The sequence below is a fragment of the Calidris pugnax genome, unplaced genomic scaffold (genome assembly GCF_001431845.1).
Source record: "Calidris pugnax isolate Ruff unplaced genomic scaffold, ASM143184v1 scaffold1, whole genome shotgun sequence".
In the NCBI taxonomy this organism is placed as follows: Eukaryota; Metazoa; Chordata; class Aves; order Charadriiformes; family Scolopacidae; genus Calidris; species Calidris pugnax.
This window is the reverse complement of record NW_015090800.1, coordinates 11,541,958-11,568,134: the sequence shown is the minus strand read 5'-3', so window position 1 is coordinate 11,568,134 and position 26,177 is coordinate 11,541,958. Positions and strand designations below refer to the sequence as shown.

Below are 26,177 nucleotides of genomic sequence, written 5' to 3'. Positions count from 1 at the left end.
TATGTGAAGTTCTTGGCCTTTGCAATTAGGTCTTTCAGTAACAGAGCAGTAAGCATGGTGTGAAAGCCCATGTCTGGGCTTCTGAGGCTTGTGGAAAGAAGGCATGTGTAACTTTCTGTGTCACATTTTTGTGACTTTGGGTGTTGATTCAGGAAGGCCCAAATGGATCTGTGATGCCTTTGCCCTGGGTGCGAGGCCTGGAGGATGAGCCTTTCAGGTTCTACAGTGGGGAGGAAAGGTCAAGGGGTTGTCTCTAGCACAGAGGGACAGAGATGCAGAGAACTGGGGAGGAGGACAGGGGCAGCCAAAGTTATCAGTCTTTAGAGGAAATATCTGAAAAGGCAAATGTGTTTAGCTTGTGAAGGTGCTACCCAGATACAAAAATGAGATGGGTCTGTGGTTGCTCATCTTGTACTCATCTTCCCACCATCAATTTAATCTCTTTCTGTGTCCCTTCTCTTACACCTATTTTGTCCTTTTTCCTCCTGCTGTTTGTCTCTACTTTGCCTTTGCTCTTTTGCCTTCTCTCCCGATATATTTACCTGTTTTTTTTTTTGTTGAATGCTCAATTTCCCTGACTTCTCTTTTCTTTGATTTGAGCTTGCCTTTTCCCTCTTTCTTCCTTTGCTTCTGGCCCTGTTGATCCCTGCTTTTTTTAAACTGAAATTTGAAAGGTTTTATCTTTCCTCTGTAACCCTGGAAGGTGGTTGAGGATTACTTAGGAGTGCTATAGGAACAACAATCCCCCAGCAATCCTCATAATTCAACATGATGTTTAAAGCTCCATAGATCAAGGAGGCCTGATACAGAGAGACAGAAAATGACAGTTCTCCAGAGGAGCTGCCCTGAGGCTCAAGGAAAAAAATGAGGGAGTGGGAGATGGTAGGGTGTCGTCAAGAGTTTAACAATGGGTCTCTGGGGCTTGGAAAGCTCCAGTATTATTCCAGCAGTGATGTTAACCCTATTAAGTTACTTAAAACCCTTTGATTTCTCAAAGCTGCTGGATTCACCTATGGCCCTATCATTATTGCTAAGGAATTGACTATTCACAGGAGGCCAAACTACATTGCTTGTAATTGTCTTATTCTTGCTAGCTTCAACATGAGCTAAGCACATGGAGGCCTGAGGGTGGGATTTGACTCAAAATTACTCATTACAATTATAAAAAGTCAAACTGGCCGGAGTCTGCATCTATTACAGCATAAAGCACAGATCAGAATTTCTTTACCCTTCCAAGAAACCGAGTTTTCTGATGGTTTCCCTGTTGTAACCAAAACAATTAATGTACTGTGTAACAGAGCAAGAAATACAACAGCTGCTCCATGTGTAGAAATGCAAATAAATTTAGACTAACATCCAGCAAATATTTTTAGAGGAATATCTTGATGAGACAAATAAGCACTAATCTATTTTTACTACAATAATGCAAGGAGTTTTCTAAAAGCCAGTATCTCAGCTGAAGTCAGTAGAGTCCTTCCCAGCCTGTGCCTAGAGGCAAGTGAGGTTTCTTTTGCACCTGCATGTCAGAGAAAAGGCATCTTTGCTCCTGTACCAGCAGCTCCTGGCCAGCCCAAGTAAAGCTCCTGAGTATGATGCTAATGGCATAGGACATTTTCTCTGTCACTCCTATGGAGGGTGTTCATTTTCTTTCCAGTGGCCAACCTATTCCTCGAGTCACCTACACAGAAGAAGAAAAGAAAACATGGGGCACTGTCTTCAGGGAGCTGAAAAATCTCTATCCGACTCATGCCTGTTATGAACACAACCACGTGTTCCCACTGCTGGAGAAGTACTGTGGCTATCGGGAGGACAACATTCCCCAGCTTGAAGATATTTCCAAATTCTTGCAGAGTAAGTATGAAGCATATAAAAGAACCAAATCAAATGAAAGGTCTCAGGTGTCAGTGGGGATGGTGCTTCCAGAGGCAGAAAAGCAGGCCCTGCTTTATCCCAGGCTCCCTGTGGTGCTTGGGCATATCACTCAGCCTGTGTCTCAGGTCCCTCTAAAACTTCCAGGTGCACGATGGTACTGATGCTCAGATACTGTGATGGTGGCACACATGGGTAGAAAATTCCCTGCTCTTTCACAATTAAACTCCGTTTAACCAGGAGAGAAAAAAAAAAACAATTAACAAACTTTTTCCACTGGTAGGAGTCCAGATAAGGATAAATCAAACACAGTAGCTGTTTTTGAGATGCCTTTTTTTTTATCCTTTCAGCCTGCACTGGATTTCGCCTGCGTCCTGTTGCAGGCTTGCTCTCCTCTCGGGACTTCTTGGCTGGGCTGGCATTCCGAGTATTTCACTCTACGCAGTATATTCGCCATGCATCCAAACCCATGTACACACCAGAGCCGTAAGTACTTTGGCACAGAGAGTGTGTAAAGTTGCAGCAGACTAATAGAAAGGTCAGTCCAACTGGTAATAACCATGTGGGACTCTGAAGCACTCCTGGGAATGGAGCTAATGGAGAGCGGCCAAGCGACTGCTCTCTTCTAAAAACATTTTCGGAAGATTTCTAGTCTTTTTAATGAGCTGCATCCTGTTCTGCGAGTTCTTATGGGACTGATCAGACAGTTTTGCTACTGAAGGCGTGCTTGTGTGGAGTCTGGGACATGATAGAGCAGTGTACAAAGGCATTTAGTTTAGCTATTAGCACCCAAACAGTGGTGTGAAATCTAGAGCAGGAATGACTCAACATGTTGCAAGCAAACTTCTGGCAGCAAGATAGAGGAAGCCCAGATGGCTGATCCCTTCTCTTTTTCAGATTTATGCTGCAGTGTTTCTCTCTGTCCCTGGCCATCGTCCTCTTCCACTTGCCATTTTCAAAAGTTTTCTTCCTCTGCTTCATATTTTTACAATTCTTCCTCTCTTTCCTTACCATGTATTTGCTTCCTGCTTCTTCCCACAACCTTGTTTTCCACTCCATTTTTCTATCCCTCATTCTTCTGATTTTCCTCCCCGCTTCTGCTCACCCCATTCTCATCCTGCAGAAATCCAGTCTGAAATGTCTTGCACAGACCTGGCCTTCCTGGGAGAATCTTCTCTCTCTCCTCTTTCCATCTCACCAAATCACTTCTCTATCTTTGAAAAATCTAGCAGTCCCTAGGTGAGTTCCTCCCCAAAGACGCCTGTCCAGCTACCAACCTCAACTTGTGATGAAAATAGTCCTACCTGAGGAAGGGTGAGCTTCCACTTCTCAGTGGGAGGCCGTGGGCCTGAACAGGGACTGGAGTTGAGCTCTTAAGGTACATGTTGACACTATGGTGAATGGTCTTAGTAGCCTGACCTTCATCTAAAGAGATGAAAAGTCCATGTTCTCTTTGGTGGGGTGATTTCTTTCTGGGCTTTCCTGAGGTGAGTGGGCAGTGGAAGGGGTGGTTTTCTTCCATGAGGAAAAAATGAGGGATGTAAGATGATAAAAACACTGAAAATCCTGGAGTGTGCGAGCGTTTCCATCACAAGTATAAGTTTAGAGCAAAATGTTTTCCTTTGAGTCCTTAGCATTGTTTGCTAGTAGGAGGAAATGCACTGCACTCCTGCTTATGTGCAGACTCTAGGGAATTCATCCAGCATGGCTGAACTCTTCCTAAATTAAAGTTACTCAGATGTCATGTTTTCCTGCAGTGATATTTGCCATGAGCTGCTAGGACATGTGCCTCTTTTTGCTGACCCCAGTTTTGCTCAGTTTTCCCAGGTAAGTTCATCAGTGGTTTTACTATTTTTATAATTGAACACACCAGAGACTAGGCAACTCAGAGGATGAACTAAGAGCTATGAGGGGTGGGGTGTTTGTTAGCATATTGTTTAAGAGTGGCTGAGACTGATTAATTTATTGCTTGAAATCTTGACACAAATCACTTAGGTGAACTCATACACCCAAAATCCAGATGTCTGTCTTGTCTGAGTTGTTTTTTTACAGGCAAACCCTTTGTGAAGCCATCATCTAAAAAATTTTTGTAGATGTTGATCCTTCTGAGCAAAGTTAAATGGCTCATGAGTCACATGAATTATTGCCCCACCCTGCAGTCCAAATGTTAGGGAAAGTGAAGATTTTTTTTTTTTTTTTTTTTTCTATTGAAGCCACAGAGGAGGCTGAGTAAAGTGGGGAATTGTCCCAGCTGCATGGGAGAAGGCTGGAGAGAAGGTTTCTCTTTGGTAGTGTTAATGTCTCTGGAAAAGAAGCCAAACCTTGGTGAAGGAGTAAAGTTTTGGCTGCATCTTACCAGAAAATGTGGAAAGACAAAAAGAGAGAAAGTCAGAAAGATGGACAGACAGAAAGAGAGAAAGAAAGAAAGAAAGAGAGAGAGACAGAAAGACGAATGGGAGGAAGGAAGGAAGGAAGGGAAAATGGACTTGATGTAACATCTTGCTCACAAGACAAAAGTTGACTTGATGCAGTCAGTAAGCATTCAGTATTGCCCTCAGGCACTACCCTTTCCCAGAACTGGAGTTTCGTTTAAGATAAGACCTACTGCATCTTGGCTTATTAGGATTTGACATGGTGATGGCTGCTCCCATGCTCTTGGTGTGGGTGTATGTGTGGCTCTGATTTTGCACTGTGAAGTCCTCACTGGAGCAAACCAACCAAGATACCTGCTTATATACAGTCTTTGGTTGTCTTCTGAATTTAGCTATTGCGTGCCTACCGGGAAAGTCTCTATTAGCTCCTAATGCACTAATTAGCTCTTTCAAGACATGCCTGGCCATTCAGAAAAAATAACTAATTCAAGGCTCCAGGAAAACTCCTGCAATCATGGCCCATCAAGCAAAGAGGTATGGGGATGTGACGGATTTACCCACTTCTGACCATATCGTTCTCACGGGTGTGCATTGTAGACTTAATCAAAAGCCTGTCAAAGCAAGAGGAAAATTCTATTTGACCTCAATGGGCTTTGTACCCGGCACAAAGGATCATGCCTTGTAAATGACATTTGGACAGGACCCTTTGTTCATTTCTGGAGAGATTTCTGGTTTAAAATTGATGTTGCACGATAGGAACATGTCCTGTAAACGTTTGTGTGTGGTAGTAAGCGATGGTAACATTTAAAATGTGAGAAATTACATAAGACGAGACAGGAAGAATGTTTGCAATAAACAGCTTGAAGAATAATGGTTTATTGTTACAGGAAATTGGACTGGCATCTCTGGGAGCTCCAGATGATTTCATCGAGAAACTCGCTACGGTAATTTAATAAATGAGGGCTCAATTTTCCAAAGCACCCTGTGTTGTCTTAATTCTGCTGCCACTGAAGTCACTGATAGAACTCCCATAGAGTTGAATGGGAACAGAGTGAAGTCCATGACTGGAAAACCCCACCCTAAAACAGTTGCATTAAAGGAAAATAACTCTGGCACCCCTTATTCAAAGTGACAGTTGTGATTAAACACAGAAGCCCAAACAAGATTTCCTCCAGCACAAACATATTGGGCAAGAGATTACATGTTACTACACATCACCACAGAAATTGCAGGAGGCAGCTTCAGTAGCTGTTCTACCTGTAAGCATTCCTTCCCTTCCACTCTGCTAGGCAGGTAATGTCCTCTGCAGTCACTGTGGTTCACCTGAATTCTATTCTGAGACTACTGAGACCCAGAATTGCAAACTTCAAACAAAAACAAGGATATGCCTGTGAGATTAGTGTCCCCAGCAGCAATTCACCTGGGAAAAGCAATGCATTGTCTTTGCTGTTTCTGATAGATGAGGTAGTTCTTCTGAGCCAGAGCAGGTATCCCTTCAAAATGACAGACCGAGAAGTCAAGCTAGGCCACACACCATCTTCCTTCAGTATTGCCCATTCACTCTCTTGCTACTGCAGCTAGATGCCCTCTATGTGAAACAAGACACAAACTTCTATCAACAAAGGTTCAAGCTTCAACTGGATTTGCCAGCCAAAATGAAATTTAATTGCTATAGTTTCATTGTGTCTGCTCTGCTGACAAACGTAAGCACAGTAAAGCACAGCTGTGTTTGTCAGGGAACTGAACTGGTTTACAGGCACAATGAGTGTAGCACTGTGCCCCTTCCAGGAGAAGAATTTCAGTCTCTGGGAACATTTATTGTATTTATAGAGTTGATATTTTGACACGTGGCAAAATTTTAAATAGAATTGTGAACCTCAAATGTGCTCAAATCAATGATGTGTACCTACTCATTTTGATCAAGTAATCATATGTTTCTGTCTAATTTTTTTGCTAGGTTTATTGGTTTACAGTGGAGTTTGGACTATGTAAGGAAGGTGATTCACTCAAGGCATATGGTGCAGGGCTGCTGTCTTCATTTGGGGAGCTGCAGGTGTGTTCTATAAAGTGTATTCAAAAGATGCTATAATTGCTCAAATTTCTCTTCTGAATGTCTCCAGATCCTTATTTTGCTTCATACTTTGTGCATAGAAGTAGCATGAGATGTCATACTTCATTGAAGAGCTCTGATAATTGTGTCAGAGATAAATACACAGGGGACTCATACCTGTTTCTTTCGTAGTAAGTGACATTGTCATTGTATTCCACAGGACTAACACTTTCTTGTCTGAAACTGGGTGGCATTCAGTAGCTCTATCTTTCTTTCACAGCAAATTCAAGCACTTTTTAACCAAAACAAATTTCTTTCCTTTTGCTCATAGTATTGTTTATCAAATAAGCCTGAGATTCAGCCTCTTGTCCTGGAGAAGACTGCAGTGCAGAAGTACCCTGTTACAGAGTTCCAGCCGATCTACTATGTTGCTGAAAGTTTTAAAGATGCAAAAGAGAAGCTAAGGTAATCCAGTCATTCCGTATATCTTGTCCATTGCCAATACATTGGATCACATTGGCATAACAGGTCTTGGGTTGACAGTAACATTTTGGGAGACATTAGAAAATGTTGTGTAATGCTTAAAGAGATTAAGCAGTTGTTACATTCAAAATCTTGTTATGGGCAATAAGGGGAACACAGCTTATACATGAAGCAAGGAATTTGTGGTTAGTCTAATTAAGATTTTAATCTGTATAACCAAAATGCAACAAAAAATTATTATTAGTCCCATTGCAGTGATAGAATCATAGAATCATTTAGGTTGGAAAAGACCTTTAAGATCATCAAGTCCAACCATAAACCTAGCACTGCCAAGTTCACCAGTCCCTAAGCGCTGCATCTACAAGTCTTTTAATACCTCCAGGGATGGTGACTCAACCACTTCCCTGGACAGCCTGTTCCAGTGCTTGATAACATTTTCAGTGAAGAAATTTTTCCTAATATCCAATCTAAATATCCCACTGGTGCAAGTTGAGGTCGTTTCCTCTTGTCCTGTTACTTGTTACATGGGAAAAGAGACCGACATCAACCTCACTACAATCTCCTTTCAGGTAGTTGTAGAGAGAGCAATAAGGTCTCCTCTGCGCCTCCATTTCTCCAGACTAAACCAGCTCAGTCCCCTCAGTTGCTTCTTACAGGACTTGTTTTCTAGGTCCTTCACCAACTGTGTTGCCCTTCTTTGGACATGCTCCAGCACCTCAAGTCTTTCTTGTAGTGAGGGGCCCAAAACCAGACACAGTACTCAAGGTGCTGCCTCACCAGAGCCGAGTACAGGGGGATGATCACTTCCCTAGTCCTGCTGGCCACACTATTTCTGATACAGGCCAGGATGACATTGGCCTTCTTGGCCACCTGGGCACACTGCTGGCTCATATTCAGCCAGATGTTGACCCACACCCCCATGTTCTTTTCTGACGGGCAGCTTTCCAGCCACTCTTTTGTGTAGTGCTGCATGGGGTTGTTGTGACTCAAATGCAGGACCTGGTACTTGGCCTTGTTGAATCTCATACCGTGGGCCTCAGTCTGTTGATCCAACCTGTCCAGATCCCTCTGTAGAGCCTTCCTACCCTCAACACTCCTGCCCTGTCATCTGCAAACTTACTGAGGGTGCCCTCGTCCAAATCATTGATAAGATATTAAAGAGAACTAACCCCGATACCGAATTCTGGGGAACACCACTTGTGACTACTCACCACCTGGAATTAACTCCATTCACCACTACTCTTCGGGCCCGGCCATCCAGCCAGTTTTTTACTTGGCAAGGAGTACACCCATCCAAGCCATGAGCAGCCAGTTTCTTCAGGAGAATGCTGTGGGAAATTGTATCAAAGGCTTTATTAAAGTCCAGGTAAACAACAGCCTTTCCCTCATCCACTAATTGAATTACCTTGTCATAGAAGGAGATCAGGTCTGTCAAGCAGGAACTGCTGACTGTGCCTGATCACCTGGTTGTCCTGTACATGCCATATGATGGCACTAAAGATGATCAACTCCATAACTTCCTCTGGCACCAAGGCCAGACTAACAGGCCTGTAGTTCCCTTGATCCTTCTTTTGGCTCTTCTTGTAGATGGGCATCATGTTCGCCAACACTTAGAATCAAAGGTAGCTAATTAATGCAAAACAAATCTTGTTCACAATACTATAGTTAAAAGTTCTTGTACAAAAAATCTCCAAGTATCTTCTCCTTTTACTCTGAAGTTATGCTCACGCTTACACTTTTTTTGTGTGTTTTAAGTGAGCAGTTTCAGTCTGGTGATAGGGTATGGAGTTGTCAAATAGTCAGTGTCTTGAGGTCTTCAGATCAGGGCTGTGATGTTAATGAATAGAGTTTCTTCCTCTCTTCTGTGAGGAAGTGGATGGTGTTGATGCTTCCTTTCTTCACTCTCAGCCCAAGGTTTCTTCAGGGCCATTTTTATGTTTTCTAACATGCTTTACATCTTGCTCTTTCTACATTGGTCTGCAAATCTGTGTTAATTCTGATGTTACAATTTATATTGAATATTTTTACTTTGTTGTTTCCTCTAACCTGTTGTTTGGTTTTTTTTCCTGAATTTGCTTTACTGTGAATAATTGGCCAGTGGGGAGTTGTTGATAGCCCAGGCACCACCAGCATCATCCTCTGCTTGTGCCTTTAAGGCCTCTGTTATCAGCCCATGCTGGTACTTCTTTATTCTGCATCATTGCTTTAAGGTCAGATTTAGTTCACTATGTATACAGGGTTACTACTTGCTATTCCTGCGTGTATAAAAATTATTAATGATAGGTATTATAGCATACAGTTATTCAGAATTAAGCAAAACTAAAACAAATTAGGTAATAGCTACATGGTCATTAGACAGTTGCTATTACAGCTAAACAAAACTGCAAGCAAGCCTAATAAACCCAGTCCTGAGGCTTGTGTGGTTAGCTTAATACAGAGCCTCCAGCTTGTTACCAGCAGTGTGTTTACAAGACTACAGGGCTACACAGTAAATCTTTCAGTCATCTGTGACTGAAATACAGATTCAGTTCCAGTTCAACAAGACTTTGAAATAATGGTCCAGGTTCAGTTCTTGTTCTTGAAACAGGAATGGCTCAGACTTTGTTTGGGATTCAGTTTGGGTTCCACCTCACAGCAGTATTTCTATTTCTGTTTAAAAAAACCACCACCGTATTTCTGAATGTTAACCAATACACTAGGGGTTAGCCTTGGTTCACACTCCACAAATTTTTCGCTTGGAGATATCACACAGGGACTTGTCTTGGACCTGAAGTCTTCTCTCTCTCTGTCCCTCCCTCATTCACAGATAAACACATACTGAGACCCAAGATATTCTGCTGCTCCAGGCTTCCCAGCTCCAAGGTGTTCCTAACTACCTCTCCTGTTTCTTTCTCAGTCATCATAAACCTTCAGCCTCCCCTTCTGCCCTTTTCTCTGGGGTAATACCTGAGAAAGATGGCCTTCTCTTCTGGTTGGTGGTATTAAAGCCACGTATACAGTTTCTGTCTTCTCTGTATACTTCCCTAACTGAGTAGCAAGTTCCTTGAGAATGCAGGAGATGGTGCCTTACTCTAGAAAATCTATCTTCGAGAAACTTTTGTTTGTTTCAATGACCAAACTGGAAAACTGGTTATATTGAAACAGAGGTCTAAGGATTTTTCCAGTGCACGTATTCATCGCTTGTACCTGGACACGTGTGTTTGTGTGTAATAGAAAACCTCCCTGTAAAATTATTCTGATGCTGACCTGAAATATTTTGGCTTAAGGCGTTCATCTTCTAGTTAGGATTTTACCTTCAGCTGAGATTTAGGAAGACTGTCTTCAATTGTGGATCTCTCCCCTTAGAAAAACTGGACTGATGCCACTAAATGCTTTCATCTTAGCCAACATAATTATTTTTTTTCTGCTGTTATACCTTGTGGCCTGCTAACACAGAGCTCTATTTGAGACAATCTCCCTAGCTGATAATAATTAGGACTAAACTGAAGGAGCAGTGTGGAGGTGGCATCCAGCATATTCCACTGTTCTGGGCATATGGGATTTACCATGCTGAGTCACGGTCTGTATAGTGGGGCTCCATAATCAACTCCTGCGTGCTTTCCTTCCTCTTTCAGCAATAACTTTAATCTGAAGCAGATATATAAGCCAATATCCTGCTGGGGTCTACAAGGAGCCTGGAACAATAGCTCTGACCATCTCATCCCATTCAGAGTCCTCCTTTCCACAGTTCTGTGGTTATGCAAATTAACATTTTCCCATGATGCCAAAATCTTAATGTTTCTGCCATAGAATTAACTATTTTGCAGCAGGGAAGGTTGCAAATAAGGGCTAGCAAAAAAGCTGCTTCACTCCATTGACTATCATCTCCCACCTTTGCAATGATCTGGAAACCACGACCAACCATGCCAGAAGTTAGCACTTTTCTTGCTCCTTGTTATGCCAGGATGGCATAGGTGCTTGACCTTACTTTCCCAGAAATTGCAGATTTGGATCAGGATGTCTATATTTTGCATTATGGAAAAGAAAATGGGTTTTTCTAGTTTGGCAAATTTTCATAGCTACATAGTTGGCCTATACCAGGAGCAGAGTTGCCATGCCAATACATGATTAGTCCTGCTTGGAAAAAAAAAAAGGTAGTAAGGACAAATCCAGATTTGAGCGTGTTACAGAATGCTGCATGTCTCAGATCACTTGGCAGGAATTTCAGTTATTTCCTCTCTCAGATTTTCTCGTTCCCCTAAGCAACAAATGCACACATCAAGAAAAGAGTGAGTTACTGAAAAAAGGAGGTTCTCAGGTTTGTATGTGTTTTTGTATTTTTGCCTCAGGAAATTTGCTCAAACGATCCCTCGTCCTTTCTCTGTTCGGTACAATCCCTACACCCAGAGGATTGAAGTCCTGGACAATGCAAAGCAGCTGAAGAACTTAGCCGACACTATCAATAGTAAGAAACTACAGATTTGTTACCTTAAATTCCTCAAAACTTGGATCAGAATAGCAACCCTAAAGCAGATTTCTTCTGTTTTCATTTAATGGTCTGAGCCTGGGCAAGATCAAGTAGCATACATCCCCTTTCTGGTGCAAAAATTACTTCCTAATTCTAGCCAAGCTTCAAAATAGCTTTTCCACTTGTCTGCAGTTTCTTACATCTGAAATATCCAGTTTTAGTGGAGGTGTTAGGAAAGGCCAGAGGGCCTTGTGGTGGATTCTGATGTGTGGCTCTAACTGTTCTCAGTAAGAAAGAAAAGGAACAGCTTGGCTTTAATCACATTTTCTTTTTTTTCATTTTCAATTCTTGCCTTTTTCCTGATCCATCTTCCCCCTAACATTGGTTAGCCTGCTGAGAGCCAGCATCCCTGGTCCTGTGAGCCATCCTTGTATGGCTGATGAAGGCAAAGCGTTAAGTCTGCAGACCTTTTTCTAGTAATACCCTAATAAATGTGTCCAATCCAGCACGTCCTTGTTCACCTTATTCTTTCAGGGAATGGATATAAAGGGTAAATATATACAGGAGCGTTAGAAATGAGGTAGCTGTAGGATTAACTGTTCTGATTATTTCCTTTGCAGGTGAGATGGGGATCCTTTGCAATGCCCTCCAGAAGATAAAATGAAGATTTGCTGTAACTTGTTAGTCACTGGCTACTGACTAGAAGTTGCCATGTGTAAAAGCCAGTATTCATCTAGCCTCACTCTATTATCTTCCTGTGTATTGCATGAATGCTTATGTTATATATCTTAATTACTCTAGATTAGCAGAGAAAGAGACACCTGCCGGTGACTCTTGACTCTTTTGGCCTTCAGACACTAATCCATTTTTTTCTCACTAATGCATAAAAATGACCTTAGTTCTGGGAATTTGGGGAAAATCTCCACATCTCTTGTACTAAAGCAGAAGGAGATATCCACAATGCAGAGCTATAGTCTACTGTAGCTGTGAGGCTGTGTTTCCACTCTCGGCGCAGGGACAGGATGGCAATGACTTAATAAGCTAATCCCCTTTGCTTTCTCCCACAGTCATTCTTCCCTCAGTCCCTCACATTTGCACAAGGTTCCCATGCAGTCCCAAACTCTACACCTTTTGGGGGGTATAAATATACTGCTTGACCCTCTATTTTTACACACAAGCACTTCTATCTTGAATTTTATTTTTTTTTTCCCTAAAAACATGATGTTGCTATTGATCCCAAGTACAGATGCTAGTGGAAAAGACAGCACTTATGCTGCAGCCTCCTTAACGAAGATTTATCACCGTGATTAATATACTGTATTTGAATAAGCACCAATCCCAAAGGGGCTTGTGCAGGTCAGGAATGCTGTATGCTGTGATGTGTCATTGTTTTGCAGAGCAAAGGCTCTGAGGCTGCCCATTCAGGGCATGGAGTCCCTGCCTCAATACAGTACCCGCAAAAAAGCCCCTTCAGAGGATAGTTAACTAAAGGCAAGTCTGTGTGCCTTTTTGCAGTTGGATGTGAAGTCAGTCTGCCAATACTTTTGCAAGCAAGAAACCACGCAGTTGTTTTTATTAGTCCAGTCTCAGAGTTCTGCTGGCTGTAATGTTGCGTAACATCACGGATTCAGAGCTGATTCAGGAGCAGCCAGCTTACAGAAAGGGGAGACCTCTCTTACTAGACACACTCAGCTACTCACTGTGGAAAACTGATGTGTGAAGGTGACTTTTTCTTGTGTGTGTCCTTCTCTGGAGTGCTTTATTCAGCACTACTACAAGGTGTCTCCTAATTTTCTGGACTCCCAATCCAGAAGGTTGATACCAACTGTTTGGAAATGGAGAAGTGGTTCTTATGATGCAGCTGAAGACATCAGAGCCTTCCAACTCCTAGCTCACTCTATCTGTGGCTAGATTCCCCACCAAAGCTGGGTTAGCTGGGTCCCATTCTGAGTGCATTCAAACCCAAACACGGTATCTTTAAAGACAGCTCCTAAGTCATCATAATTTTTGGAGTCTCCTTCCTCTCCCACTTGAGCTTTAATCTCTCTCTTTTGGTTATAGCAGTTATTTTTCCTGGAGTGTAGCTCAACTGAGGAAGCAAATGGAAGCAAGGGTGATTCCAGCTTAACCCAATGGCTGAGCCATGGAGAGAGGAAACCTTTGCCATTCAGAAATCTATTTCTGTATTTATCCAATAACTTTCACTCAAAGCAGCTAAATCACCTCTTGTACTGGTCCACATCATATATTGCCTCCTTGTAGCTCCCTAGTTGAAGGAAGAAGGAGATCAGCACTTATACATCAGAACTGAGTGGAGCAAAGCAAAACAGAATAGTATTCCCAGTTTGAATCAATTCTGCATCATAATACTAATATGATTCAGGAGTCACATTTCTGTTAGAAGATCCAAAGATAGAGAAGTATTTGAAAGTCCACAGATCTCACACCTACTATTGTACTACTCTTGTATTTATAGTTTGAAAATCAATGGCGTTTTAATGTAAGCATCATCCTTTAGGAAGATGGGAAGTACAGCTGTTTCCATTATATTTATGGTGGGTAATAACATTAATCTAAGGATACCAGCTGGAAACCTTTTCAATAGACATATACTTATGCAAAATGGTATCATTTTGGTGCTTTGAAGTAGAGCTTTTTAATCTCTGTATCTTTTTTCTTCCTTTTTTCTCATGACAATATCTGTGTAGACCTTTCAGTCCTGCTTGGCATGTATTTTCAGTGTGAAGTAGCTCATCTTTTTCTCTCTTAATATAATAGGACCCAGAAGGTAACTGTGTACCACAAAGAGACAATTTCATCCCAAGGGTGAAGTCTTTCAAACTAATCCTCAGATAGCTCTCCAAGCTCCTCTGCTTCTGGCTGTTGTTATGACTGACAGCAGCAGTAAATCTATAACAATATTGAGAACCCAGGATTCATGGTTGTCTTTTATGTGCAAGTGGAATGGCTAAAGAGTACTGATGCCGCAAGTCTGATTCTGTGTCCCTTAATGCAGGTTTAAATGAGAAATAACTCCAGCCAAAAGAGCATAACATAGCTGTTCAGCAAGACTGAGAGATGAGAAAAAAGTTCAATGCTCAGTATTTTAAAAGCAGAGGAAATATATTGAAAGTAGATTTTCTTGCAGAATAAATTAGTTTGTGCATATGTGCTTTAAATAGTACAAATAAGTTGCATTTTACATAGTACTTCTTAATGGCTGACTTCTTATTTCCATGCTAAAGAAAATTAAAGGCATGTAGCAGAATGCTTTTTGCATTATCTGGCCAGTGTAACTCCTCTTTGTAAGGTAACTACACAGATTGATCAGAATTAAGTAGCCAGGTAGGAAGAAATGACCATTTGAAGTGGGTTCTAACTCAAAAAAGGTTGTCTTGGACTGGTTAAGTATCAATCATCCAGACAAGATAATGGAGCTTTAAAGTGAAACTGATATTTAAAAAAGATTAAATCTCTTGATGTGTGCAATTACCTCAAAGTGTACAGCAAAGCCTTGATTGCTTTACCTTTGCACACTCTACATCTTTGTATGCAACTCTGACCTATCCCAAGCTACCTTTTTAAGAAACCTGCCTTTCTTCTATCCCACTATGATCACATTTTTGATGTCTTCATCTCCAGCTCTGTTTCAGGGGAGCAAAGAAATCCTTTCATGAGGTCCTTTTCCTTTACAGTGACCTTGGTCAAGGTCAGTGATGGTGATGGAGGGAGGAGTTGTCCGCACGGGTTACGCAGAGAGGTGATCTCTTTTGGGTGTCTTAAGATGCCTAGATATGACAGTAGCCTTGGAGTAGGGATGCTTTATTCCCCAAAGGATGCAGAAAATTTTGGAAGAGGGATTAAACACAAGAGGACTCCACAGGAGAGCATTCTTTTAAAGCCTGTCTCTTTGTTGCTTCAAACCATGCTGGCAGTTGGTAGAAAAGACTTTTAATGTTCAAATGTAACCATTTAAATTAACCTAAATAAACAGAACTATTAATGCTGCATCCTTCTTGAATATTACTGTGCTCATACAGAGTGGAGATATGTGCAATGGGAACAGATCAAAAATGGGCAGGCTGTTTGTAGCCATCAGCCATCACCTTTTAAAGCACCCCCCCCAGGGACTACATGAGAAGGCATGAGCCTGTTCTTGGGATGGGAGATCCCTCCCTTCTGCCGTAAGAAGCTGCCTGTCCCCATGGGAAAGATGACACACTGTGCTCCAGTCCTTGCATAGACCTTTAAACTGCAGCACCCAGCCTGAGACCTCTCTTCCTGCACTCCAAGAGGTCCTCAAAAAAGCTGAAAGCAGAACTCTGGGACATCTGAGAAGAGATGACTTACATCATGAGTGAGGCCTTCCTGGGCCTGCCCCAAGCATGGGTTCAAGGTGGTATTGCAGTGTCCACTGGTTGGGGAAGGACATTTCACCACCTGGAGAGTCAGGGCTCTTTGTGCTGGTTCTGTAGTGGTCTGCAAAGCTGTGGTGTAAGCTCTAACTAGACTGCTTCAGCTGTCATACTAGGTGTTGAGTCCCTTCTGGCTATAAAGAGAACCTCAATTCACATACAGGACCATTGTGCTTAGTGCTGTACAAACATGTAGAGATGGGACTCTGAGACTAGACCATAAAGACAGCCATAGGAGTTGATGGCCCTGTATTTGTGACCAGTGCCTTAAACATGCGTGGCAAACCCTAGGGCTTTCACCTACAAGTCTGCATACAAGTCTACCTTGGGCCATTTGTCATTCGTGCCATGCCTGTGGGCTGGATGTAGAGATGCATGCACCCACCTTCACGGGAGAGGCCCAGTCTGCACTCAGTCATACTCAGCTCAGACTTTTCTCCTGTGCCCAGCCTTGAGATCACTGCTAGGGGAATGTGGAAGCGGCGTATCCAAAAAAAAAAAGAGCCTTTTCCCCTCCTTTAAATCTCACTTCTTCTCCCCCCACCTCATTCAGCTTGCAATTGCAATTCTGCCCCCCTTGCCCTCTCGGGGACCCCCGGGACACGAGTCGGGCCGGGGCAGCTGGCGAGGCGGAGGGTGCCGCATCCCCAGCCTGGCCGGGTTCAGCACCGCGGACAGCGGCTGCCCCTGCCCTGCCCGCGGGCGGGCCCCGGCCCGGGGACACCCCTTCCTGGGCTGGCATTAGCCACCGCCCGCAGAGCCCGAGGTCTGGGTGGGTGGATGCTCTTTGGGACGCTGAGACCTTCCTCCTGGGTACAGTGCTCCAAAATTAAACTTGGGTATTTCTGCCTCAGCCAGGCAATAGAAGGGGAAGTTGATACCTTCCCAGTGCTCTGTCTTGGGCCAAGGGAAACACGGTGCTGTCACCGTCTCTAAAGAACAAAATTTGGTTGCATCTTCCCTGGCCAGGGAGAATGCAAGAGCAACACATCACTGGGCTGTGTGACCCAGCCAGGATCACCTGCAAATGGAGGACAGAGAGGTGACCTCCCCTGTGGGCCTGCAAGATGATTTTCACAGGGGTTCCAACATATTATAACTTGGGGCATGAAGACAGGGACATCCAGAAACATGTTTATGGATGTCAAAGGATGCCATGCCCTGGAAGGAGAAGATGAAGCCTACCCGAGCTTGCCCTGCCAGCTGTGAGAATGACATGACTGGATTTTTTGAGAGTCTACTTCACCGGAGCTGAAATCACAACAGAAACAAATTCCAAGAAAGAATGCCTGGAGGTAGCACTCAGCCCTTATGAGACTAGGGTAGGACAGGTCAGATCCTGTGGGAAGGAATAGCTCAGAAGTAGGCAGTGAGCTTTGACTGTAGCTCAGGTCTCTCTGGAATTCCTACAATTGTGTCTGTGCAGAGGGGACACCACTTGGATTAGACTAGGGGTTGGAGGAAGACCCCCTTTGGTTCCTTATTGACATGGTCAAGACAGACAGGGCCCCACTGAGATAAGAGACGGTGGGGAGGAAGGGCAATCTCAGACATTATGCAGGGCAATGCAGACTGGGTGATGTAAATGGGGCTGAGGCTAATTGCCTCTCCACAAAGAAGCCCATCTCCAGGGGTGAATGGCTTGCAGATACCTTCAAACAGAACAGGATGGCCACGCTTTGAAGTTACCTAGAGGAGGATAGTTATCTTGGGCACTTGCGCATGTCCTACGCAGGCGGCTTCCCTTGATGTGTCTGGAATGGCCAACATAAATGTACCTACACCTAACACAGTAGTAACCAGCTTGCTTTCCTGCTGTCTGTCAGCTCCGATCTCACCATCCACATAGACGCCTGCATCTTCAGTTCCAGCAAATCCCCTGGCCATTGCTCTGGGAGAAGCACTCAACTTCTGGCAACTGAAATCTGCTCTACTGTCTCCCAATGAAGACTGACTTGGTAGGGATCTCAGGCCAAAAGGAAGATGCCAGCAAAGAAAAAAAGATACATGGCACAGACTCCTTGAACAGGCGAGGCAGCCTGAATTCCAACAGGGAGGAAGGCAGAGCCACTCTCATCCTGACCCTCACCCTCTGCAATGTGAGGAAAACTGAGCTCTCTAGGGCAGCCAAAGTGTTTGAGGTACAGACCTCACCATTCCCTTCCTTCCACTGATCCCATTCCTCTGTGCCTATTACCTTCACCTCCCCAACTCTGCATGTCCCCTTCTCTCACCCTTCGTTTGCTCTCTGCCTAACATTCCTCCAGCTGCCTTCCCCCTTTCTTATCATCCCTGATTTGCTACAGCTGCTCAGAGAGGTTGGCTGGCCATTCTGGGTGAAGAAGGAGAGTGCTCTTTAGGGAGGGAGCAGCTGATCAGTCATTTAGAAGAATCACCATTTTATATAAGGGCTGTTCAAAGCAGATTCTAGTCTATTGTTTCTTTCTGTTAGTTGTGATGGCTAACCACCTCTAAACAACAGTCCAGCATTTCAAGTATTCAGACTGTGGGGATTTTAGGAGCCAATGAATTTTCTCTGCATATTTGGCAGGAGATATAGAGAATATAAGAGCTGTAAACCATACAGACATTATATATTCTGGGCACTTGAAGTATCCCTACCAGGTGCTTACTCTCATCTGTAAAAATGAATAACTCAAAAGTATTGTATTTGTTACTTATTTTTAATCATTCTCAATTATTTAATGATTATGGTGTTATTATACATCAATAGATCTGCTTTCATTCTGCCAGGGTCTTAAGAGCTATGCAGCCAGTCATTTGTTATTTCTGCACAGATGAAATGCTACAGTCAACAGTATTCTATCTTTCATCTCCATCTATTTCTAACTAATTCTACAGTGTCTAATTTTTAACTCTGTCTGTAGCTCCTTCTAAACTGGGCATTACTACGCATCATTGCTTAACCTGCACTTCTTGTTAAGATTTGTTTTAGTCACCTTTTAAGGATATTATAGAAATGTATCTAGACTTACTTGGATTTTCAGTCTTTGGAGAAGCTTCATCATATGAGCATCTGTCCCTTGCAGATGCTTGAAACTCAGATCCATCACTTTGAAACCAGAGGAGCCCAAAAGCCCAAGAACTCTGCTGATGATCTTGACATTTTTGTTGAATGCGAAGTCCACAGTACTGATGTTAGTATCCTTATCACCTCCCTAAAAAGAGTAGCAGAGGATGTGAAAACTAGCAGAGAAGAAAAAGGTAAGAAATGTATCCATCTGTTGGTGTTTTTTTTCTTTCCAGAGTAAGTTTTTTAGCATTAGCTTCATAGTAGTAATTTAATTAGTCCGTAAAACAGGTGAGTGTGCATTCATTTTTCTTCACTGCATGACTTTTTTTCCTGAATTGGGACCATTCCCATTGGTGTGGAAAGGGAGGCACTTCATCATAGCCAGTGGAACTGAGATGAGAAAAGTGTTCCAGCAAAAAAAGAGATGAGAAGGACAGAGCAGCAAAGCAAGAAGTTGAGGAGAAAGTGTAGACTGTGGATGAGAGCTGTGCAGAGAACTGACTTCTCTGAAACTCTGCAGAGGGAACACAGACACTTGATGGAAATGCAGTCATATGGCAGAGGGTCTGAATATTTCATTGGCTTGTAGCGTATTGCATCGGCTTTGTTAAAAGAAGCAGTAGCTCTCTGTTTATGGTGTTCTGGCTACCGCCATCTGGGGCCAGCAGGGCTGTCTGAAGGTAGATTGCTCCTTTACTGAGAAGAGCTAAATGCATCAAGTGGTAAAAAGCTTTGAGAGTGCAAAAGGGAGAGAGGCTCAGCAGAAAGTCTGGAGGTAGTGGGAGAACCAGGAGATGAACTTCTTGTAGAGAACAGACCTGCGGCCAAATCTGGAGTAATAGAGCATCAGGCGTTTTCCTGGGCACCTGACAATCTTGTTTGGAGGTTATGAAGCTTCAAAAGCTGACCTTCAGGAACAGTGTTTCACCTGGCAAAGTGCTGCAAGTGGCTACTCGACTGCCTGTGCTGTATTTATGTCACCATCTTTATCAGTCATGAGCACGAGAAGTGAGTTTGCCAGTGGCAGACTGGTATTTTTCCCGTTTACAGCTGGATAGGGGATTGGTGAGTACAACAAGCTGTTAGAGACCCTTAATGGAATCCTGAAGGTGCCTGAGGTGCTCCTGATAGATGAGAGGGTTGAGGGTCCAGCTCATAGGTTGAGTTCTCTGAAAACAGAATTAACACGAGGCTTCCCACCCTTAACAAGGCCAGAAAGAAATCCCCAGGGAGCTTTTTAGCTAATACGGTCCTGTTTGGACACCTTTGGGTGTTGCTTGAAATTCACCTTCGGGCTAGTGATGAGGGGCAGTCCGTGTCAAGCTGGTATCAGGGACTGAGGGGATATCAAAAGGAAAACTGTCATCGGGGAAGCTGGAAAGCCAAAGATTTGGAGCTGAGGAAGCATGTCGTTAGGATTTCCTTTGGAGTTGAGAGGTTTGTGCTGAGAAGCAGAAGTTAGTTTCAGGTGTGCTGGGGCTGTGATCTACAATAAAAACAAGCTGCTGTTAAAAGAGGGTGTGTTTATGATTAAAGCAGAGGAATATTAGGGACATAATTTTCTTCACATTTTCCTTTTTCTTATGGTTTTGAACAGAAATCATAAAAGTCATCAGGCTTATTTTGGATGTAATGATGCTAGAATTAATACACTTGGCATGCAAATGGTCAGAGTCTTTCTGTTTCTAAGTAAGCTCAGACTTAGACACAGCACTCTTTAGTTTGTAAAGAGTCTTTTTTGAGTGTTTCAGACCCCAGAATTCAGTAATCCCCTGAGCAATTAATTTGATTTCAAGAAGAAAAGGTCAGAGAGTTGGTATCTGTGGCCCACAGAGACACCTTAGGCACCAGCAGGAACTGGGGATTTGGAAGTTTTGGCCTTAAACTTAATGATCAAACTTTGGCCTTTGACTCTCAAAAGAGCCTTAAGGCTCCTTTGGTCTTATTGAAGTGAATTCAGGATTGCTAAAGTGTCAGAAGACTTTCAGCTCAGCTAACCCCTTGGTCTAATATTTTATCCCGTTTTACTGGTATATCTTATTGAAAGAGGCTAGCTGCAGCTTCATTTTCTAGTGGGGTTTGAAGATGCCTGCTAGCGCATATTGGTAATTAGGAGGTATCTAAGTTTTATAAACATTGTTACTAGTCAGTAAAGATGCAAGTATGTACATTCTGGCTACTCCCATTACCTGAGGCTCCAGCTCCTGGATTAATCTATTTTTTTCCCCATATGGACTTTTTATTCTTTTCTTTGGAGCTTTTAGGCAAGTCAGACAGGTCTTCCCAGTCAGTTTGCTGAAGAACAGTGATGAGACAATGCCCTGCCTGTAGAGGCTTTAACCAAAATTAATTTGGCACTCAGTTGAGAAAAACAGCGGTTATCTCTTCTTTCATGAAGCAGAGACATTTGCAGCCAAATTGGTGTCTGTCAGCGCTATACCTGTTTTATTGTCTGCATCCATTTGTGTGACGAGGCCAAGGGTTCTGCCATTATCCTCCTTCTCCTCTCCTTTAGCCTGTCTGCCCTCTCCCAGGGTTTTGGGGACATAGATGACAAGACAGACATCTTGTATGCAGAACCATTGGTACAGCCAAAGGCAAAGCCTCAGCAAAAAATTCTGGCTAGACCAAAGACAACAGTCGGACCAGCATTTCTTCCTTCTTATTTCAGAATTGGCCATAACTGCATGAAAGAATTGGAATTTCCTAACATTGGTGTGTATTTGTAGCCTTGTATCCTTGTGATCTGGCTGTGTCTGGACAGAATATAATAGGCCTAAAGCTAAATTTGCCATTCAGTACAGAGATGCCTGGCATCCTCTTGTCAAGTACGAGATTAAGGTGACACCAAGCAAACCTTTTCTGAGCTGTAACATGCTAAGTCTGGTCACAGTATCAGCCTGACCACAGAAAGCAGTATTAACGTTGTCTTTTTTTCAGATTTTTGTTTTGTTTTGTTCTAATTCATTGGTTATAAATGCTAGCACCTAAGTTAAAATAGGCACGCTTTATGTTTATTTTAGTCACCAGAGCAAGGTCCACTTCAAAGAATGGCAACTATTTGGAAATTCAGCTACTGCTAGAATAATTTTACTGAATAAAAAAAAAATGAGCCAGAAGGAAAAAATTTGAAGTCAAGATACATGTTGGCCTGTTTTGTTTCTAGAAATTTCATGTTTTTCTTTTAAAATGTTGTTTTCACTTTTAAAGATCAAAAAATCTAAGACAACTTTTTAGACAAGATCAAAGTAGTTTTTTTAATCCAAAATGTAGAAATAAATTTCATAGAATACCAGGTTGGAAAAGACTTCAAGGATCATCTGGTCCAAACTTTTTTGGCAAAAGCATGGTCTAGACAAGATGGCGCAGCACCCTGTCTAGCTGAATCTTAAATTGTCCAATGTTGGGGAATCCACTACTTCCCTGGGGAGATTATTCCAATGGATGATTGTTCTTATCGTGAAAAGTTTTCCTCTTGTGTGCAATTGGAATCTCCCGAGGAGTAATTTATACCCATTACGCCTCTTTCCCATGTAACTCCTTGTAAAAGGGTGTCTCTGTCCTTTTTGTAGTCACTGTTTAAATAGTGGAACATATATTGTGATGTGTCAAACAAAATATCTCATTTGGCCTAAGAGGAAATTTTTTTGCCTTTAAAAATTATTTGTACTAATTAGAATTGAGAGATTATCATTACAAGTTAGTTTCAGACCATTTTTGATCCCGTCTGCCAGTTTGGTCAGCAAATTCAACTACATATGATGACATATAGATATGAATATTCTTATATATTGTTGAAAAGAAAGTTTGCAACATTCAGCACAACTTCTGTTTTCTGTGTCTTTTAAAATTTATTTGATCCTATCTCATTTAACTCTTGTTGCTTTCTCTCCAGTGCCCTGGTTCCCCAGAAAAATACAAGATCTGGACAAGTGTCACCATCTGATCACTAAATATGATCCCAGTTTGGACCATGGTCACCCTGTAAGTTTAACGTCACTGTTATTTCATGTTTTAAAAAAACCCTTTCTGTAGGGATATTTATGTAGGGAAATTTCAGGGGTAGAGAAATATTCATGAAAGGAGAGAAAAAAATGAAGGATCAGATAAAGGCTGGTCTTCAGTGGAATTAGGGAGTATAGAATGAATGACTTAATAATGAGAAAAGCTTATGGGTCCTGATTCATCAAGGTACATATTATTAACACCAGGCACATGCTGAAGTAATAAATACATGATCCTCAGATCCTGCAGAGGAGATGGTTATGCTAAAACTTGCAAAAATTGTCTAGACGGAAAATCAGATAAATACATGGCAGTACTGATTCATGGATTTAAATGTGACTGGAGAAGCTCAAAATGTCTAGTGATTTCAGATGAGGTAAGCATCTGAAGTTTAAATTGGAAGCAAATTAGAAAGATTATAATCCTAATTTACATCTAACTTTCCACAAGGTCTTTGGATACAGGATTTTAGCAGTATGTATTGATACTACTCTGCAAAATATTGTTAGAATACTTGTGACGAGTTTTGCCTTGAATTCAGGCAGTAGGTTTTGGTTATGAGTGGGCTGCAAAAAGGGCTTTTCTCATCATAGTTTTGCATGTGTGCTCTTAGCTTTGCCATAAGCAGAAATTCTAGAGAAAGAAGAGGAAAAATGCAGTGTGGAGTCCTGCTCTAGCGATGGTAATAACAAGGCAAAGTACCAGGAACAAACACACACACACTCATTTCTCATCAAAGTTTTCCAGCTTTAGTAGAGATGAGATATGAGTTAGGTACAGACAAATAAGGGACTCCAAAGGGCCATTTGCTGATTGGCAAAGGTGGTCACAAAACTGTTGTGTTCTGCCAAATCTACCATAGAAGAGATGCATGAAAGTAAAAAAAAAAAAAAAAAAAAAAAAGAACAAGGTTGTCACCGAAAAAAAGCGTACAATTTACTGCTAATGGTTCAGTGTCTGCAAAGGGCTGCTCAAGCTGTGCTCAACAAAAACTCAGTAATAGAAAGGAAGAAAAAAAAAAAAAAAAAAAAAAAAAAAAAAAAGGCACAGGCTTTGCACTGAAAAATACAAGGAAGATTTAGATGTGTGTCAACAGAATTTACAAGATTTTGTCATTCCCTTCTCTAAATGTCTGAATTCTATTTAGACCCTTTTATTAACCCACACAATGTTAATGTTAGCTACGGACAGTTCCGTGTGGTACAAAACCACTTTTCAAGTCTATGTTCTATTTTTGAGAACCATTTATTAAACTATAATGATCTAGGAGAGTTTCATATTCTCCTTAACCAAGGCATCTTTCATTCTTAACATCACATCTTTCTGACAGAAACAATCCAAGTATTTGTCATTTTCCTGAGCTAGGTCTGAGGCTGTTTCTCATGAGACCAATGAATGCACATTGCAAATTCTTTGAACTGGACTACATTCCCCTCCTACTTTGCCAAATATGAGATGTGAACATTGAAGAGGATGAGAGAAAGCACCAGTGGTGCAGTTACCAAAGTCCTTGAGTGGGGATAAATCTACACTGCAGAATTCAATGCAATGTAGAAATGCCTAAACTAGCTTGAAACAACTTAGCTCAAACACTGCAAATCATTTGTCTGTGCCAGGAGGGAGCACAACGTGGGCTCATTTATTGTGCTGCTGAACATGGTTCAGAAATGGACAGGTTGGAGGAAAGTACCAAATATGCTGCTGTACAGGTAGCTCAGCAGAGATTTTGCATATACATTTTCTACCAAGTAGGCAGTTTGGGCTGTCCATCTCAATACCTTCCCTTTGTTCTTTACTGTCTCTTTAAAGGCCAGAAAAGCGAACAGATAACGTTGTCACACCAGTCTTTGGGGCACTCTGACACTGGCTGCAATGGTCCCCTGGGGAGGCTCCTGCTGCTGGGAGGGTGGATACAGAGCCCTGGGAACATCAGAGACAAAGCTGAGAGGTCACAGCCTCAAGGCTAGCCTGGCCCAATGGCTTTTCCACATGTCTTGCGTGGACTTGTTACAGCTACTGACAAGCAAGGGTGGCATCTGAATGAACATAATATCCATAACACATGACAAAAATAAACATGCTCTTGGGATCCAGTTCTTTCCTCAGATTCATGCACACAATACTCATTAACTGCAGTATTACTGGTGTTATTGCTACACTGAAAATTATGTGAATAAACCTAAGGGAGAAATTTGGCTTGTAGTATGCAAAGTGGTTCCAGTAAATTCTGAATATTTTAGAATACTAAATATTTGTACAGTGATGCTGATCAACGCTGCTTTATGAGTTATATTAGTAGCACAGTGCCAGATTTCAGATTTTATTCCTATTATGAATGATGTAAAATTCAAAGGAATTTGATTCCACATCCTTATTCATATTTAATAGCTGGAGAAGCCTGCTTGAGTCTCAACTTCTAGTAAACACTGAGGGGGCAAAAAAACCCCCTCCAGTATTTAATAAGTAAGCTGCCCCTTGAACAGTTACCACTGAATCTGTCTTTATCATAACATGGTAATAAATGGGCAAGGGGGGTTTTTACTTAAAGCCTGCATTTTCTACAGATTCAATGGTGGCTCTAATGATTTCTAAGCAGTGAGGACCCCTTCTTCTCTTGAAGTGCACGGTATTGTGCAGATGCAGTGTACTTTCTCTGGCAAGGTGGTACTAGGCTTGGTATCATCAAGTCCATCACAGCCCTATATTGCAACTTCTGTGCTTAGAGCAGGAACGAAATGATTTGGAGATTCATTTCTTCTCCAGCAAAAGTGACACCCCTATTTCAAATTCATTTTTAATGTGATTTGCATTTAAATTTGACTGTGAGTGTAATGGTCTGTGATGTGGTGTTTATGAATAACTCCAGAACCTTCCCACCGTGCCACATTGCTTTTTTTTTTTCTGGTCACAGGCCCAAAATTTTCATCAAAATGTTGTGGATGTAACTGAATGCAGGCTTTGGCTTACCCTGTTCATAAGGCTCAAGATTAATTGCCTCAGAGAAAACAACCTATTTGAGGCTTTGTTTTTCTGAATGCTTCTATTCGCAAATTTATTTATGCCCACAAATCTCTCTTAATGTAAAATATCTTCCAAATTATTTTCTAACTCAGGGATTCGCTGACTTGGAGTATATGAAACGGAGGGCATTCTTTGCTGACCTTGCCTTTAACTACAGAGCGTAAGTACAAGGCTGCTGAATAAAGACCAGCAGTTCACATGTGCTTTTAGACATCTTTGGGTGCAAGCAATAACAGAGACGTAATCTTTTGTCAATGTATCAATGGGGCTATCTTCTAGAAAACAGAATTCAGCCACAGAAGCTTTTGCTCAATGTGAAATAGACTTTTCCCACAACACAGCAAATATAACTTAAGATAAAAATCTGAGGATTGCATTCAGATCTCCTTCACTGCTGCATTTTGTCTTAGAATTGAGAAATCAGCTCTGCTTTCATTTCAATTTTGCAGTTCCTTTTAGGACTAGCTCCTAAACTGAGGCT

General features: G+C 42.1%; 2 protein-coding genes across 2 annotated transcripts in view; both read left to right on the top strand.

The window, feature by feature from the left end:
* Nucleotides 1-15,231, top strand: part of PAH (phenylalanine hydroxylase) — a 41,854-nt gene extending 26,623 nt beyond the window's left edge. Inside the window, exons 6-13 of the mRNA XM_014937501.1 lie at nucleotides 1,655-1,851; nucleotides 2,220-2,355; nucleotides 3,627-3,696; nucleotides 5,129-5,185; nucleotides 6,199-6,294; nucleotides 6,623-6,756; nucleotides 11,103-11,218; nucleotides 11,842-15,231. Of these exons, the coding sequence (XP_014792987.1) occupies nucleotides 1,655-1,851; nucleotides 2,220-2,355; nucleotides 3,627-3,696; nucleotides 5,129-5,185; nucleotides 6,199-6,294; nucleotides 6,623-6,756; nucleotides 11,103-11,218; nucleotides 11,842-11,885 (850 nt within the window). The 3' untranslated portion in view covers nucleotides 11,886-15,231. The remainder of the gene's footprint in view (nucleotides 1-1,654; nucleotides 1,852-2,219; nucleotides 2,356-3,626; nucleotides 3,697-5,128; nucleotides 5,186-6,198; nucleotides 6,295-6,622; nucleotides 6,757-11,102; nucleotides 11,219-11,841) is intronic.
* Nucleotides 15,232-17,579: 2,348 nt separating this feature from the next.
* LOC106885236 (tyrosine 3-monooxygenase-like) overlaps nucleotides 17,580-26,177 on the top strand; it is a 31,605-nt gene continuing 23,007 nt past the window's right edge. Inside the window, exons 1-4 of the mRNA XM_014937237.1 lie at nucleotides 17,580-17,777; nucleotides 18,687-18,861; nucleotides 22,566-22,654; nucleotides 25,789-25,856. Coding sequence (XP_014792723.1) covers nucleotides 17,580-17,777; nucleotides 18,687-18,861; nucleotides 22,566-22,654; nucleotides 25,789-25,856 — 530 coding nt within the window. The remainder of the gene's footprint in view (nucleotides 17,778-18,686; nucleotides 18,862-22,565; nucleotides 22,655-25,788; nucleotides 25,857-26,177) is intronic.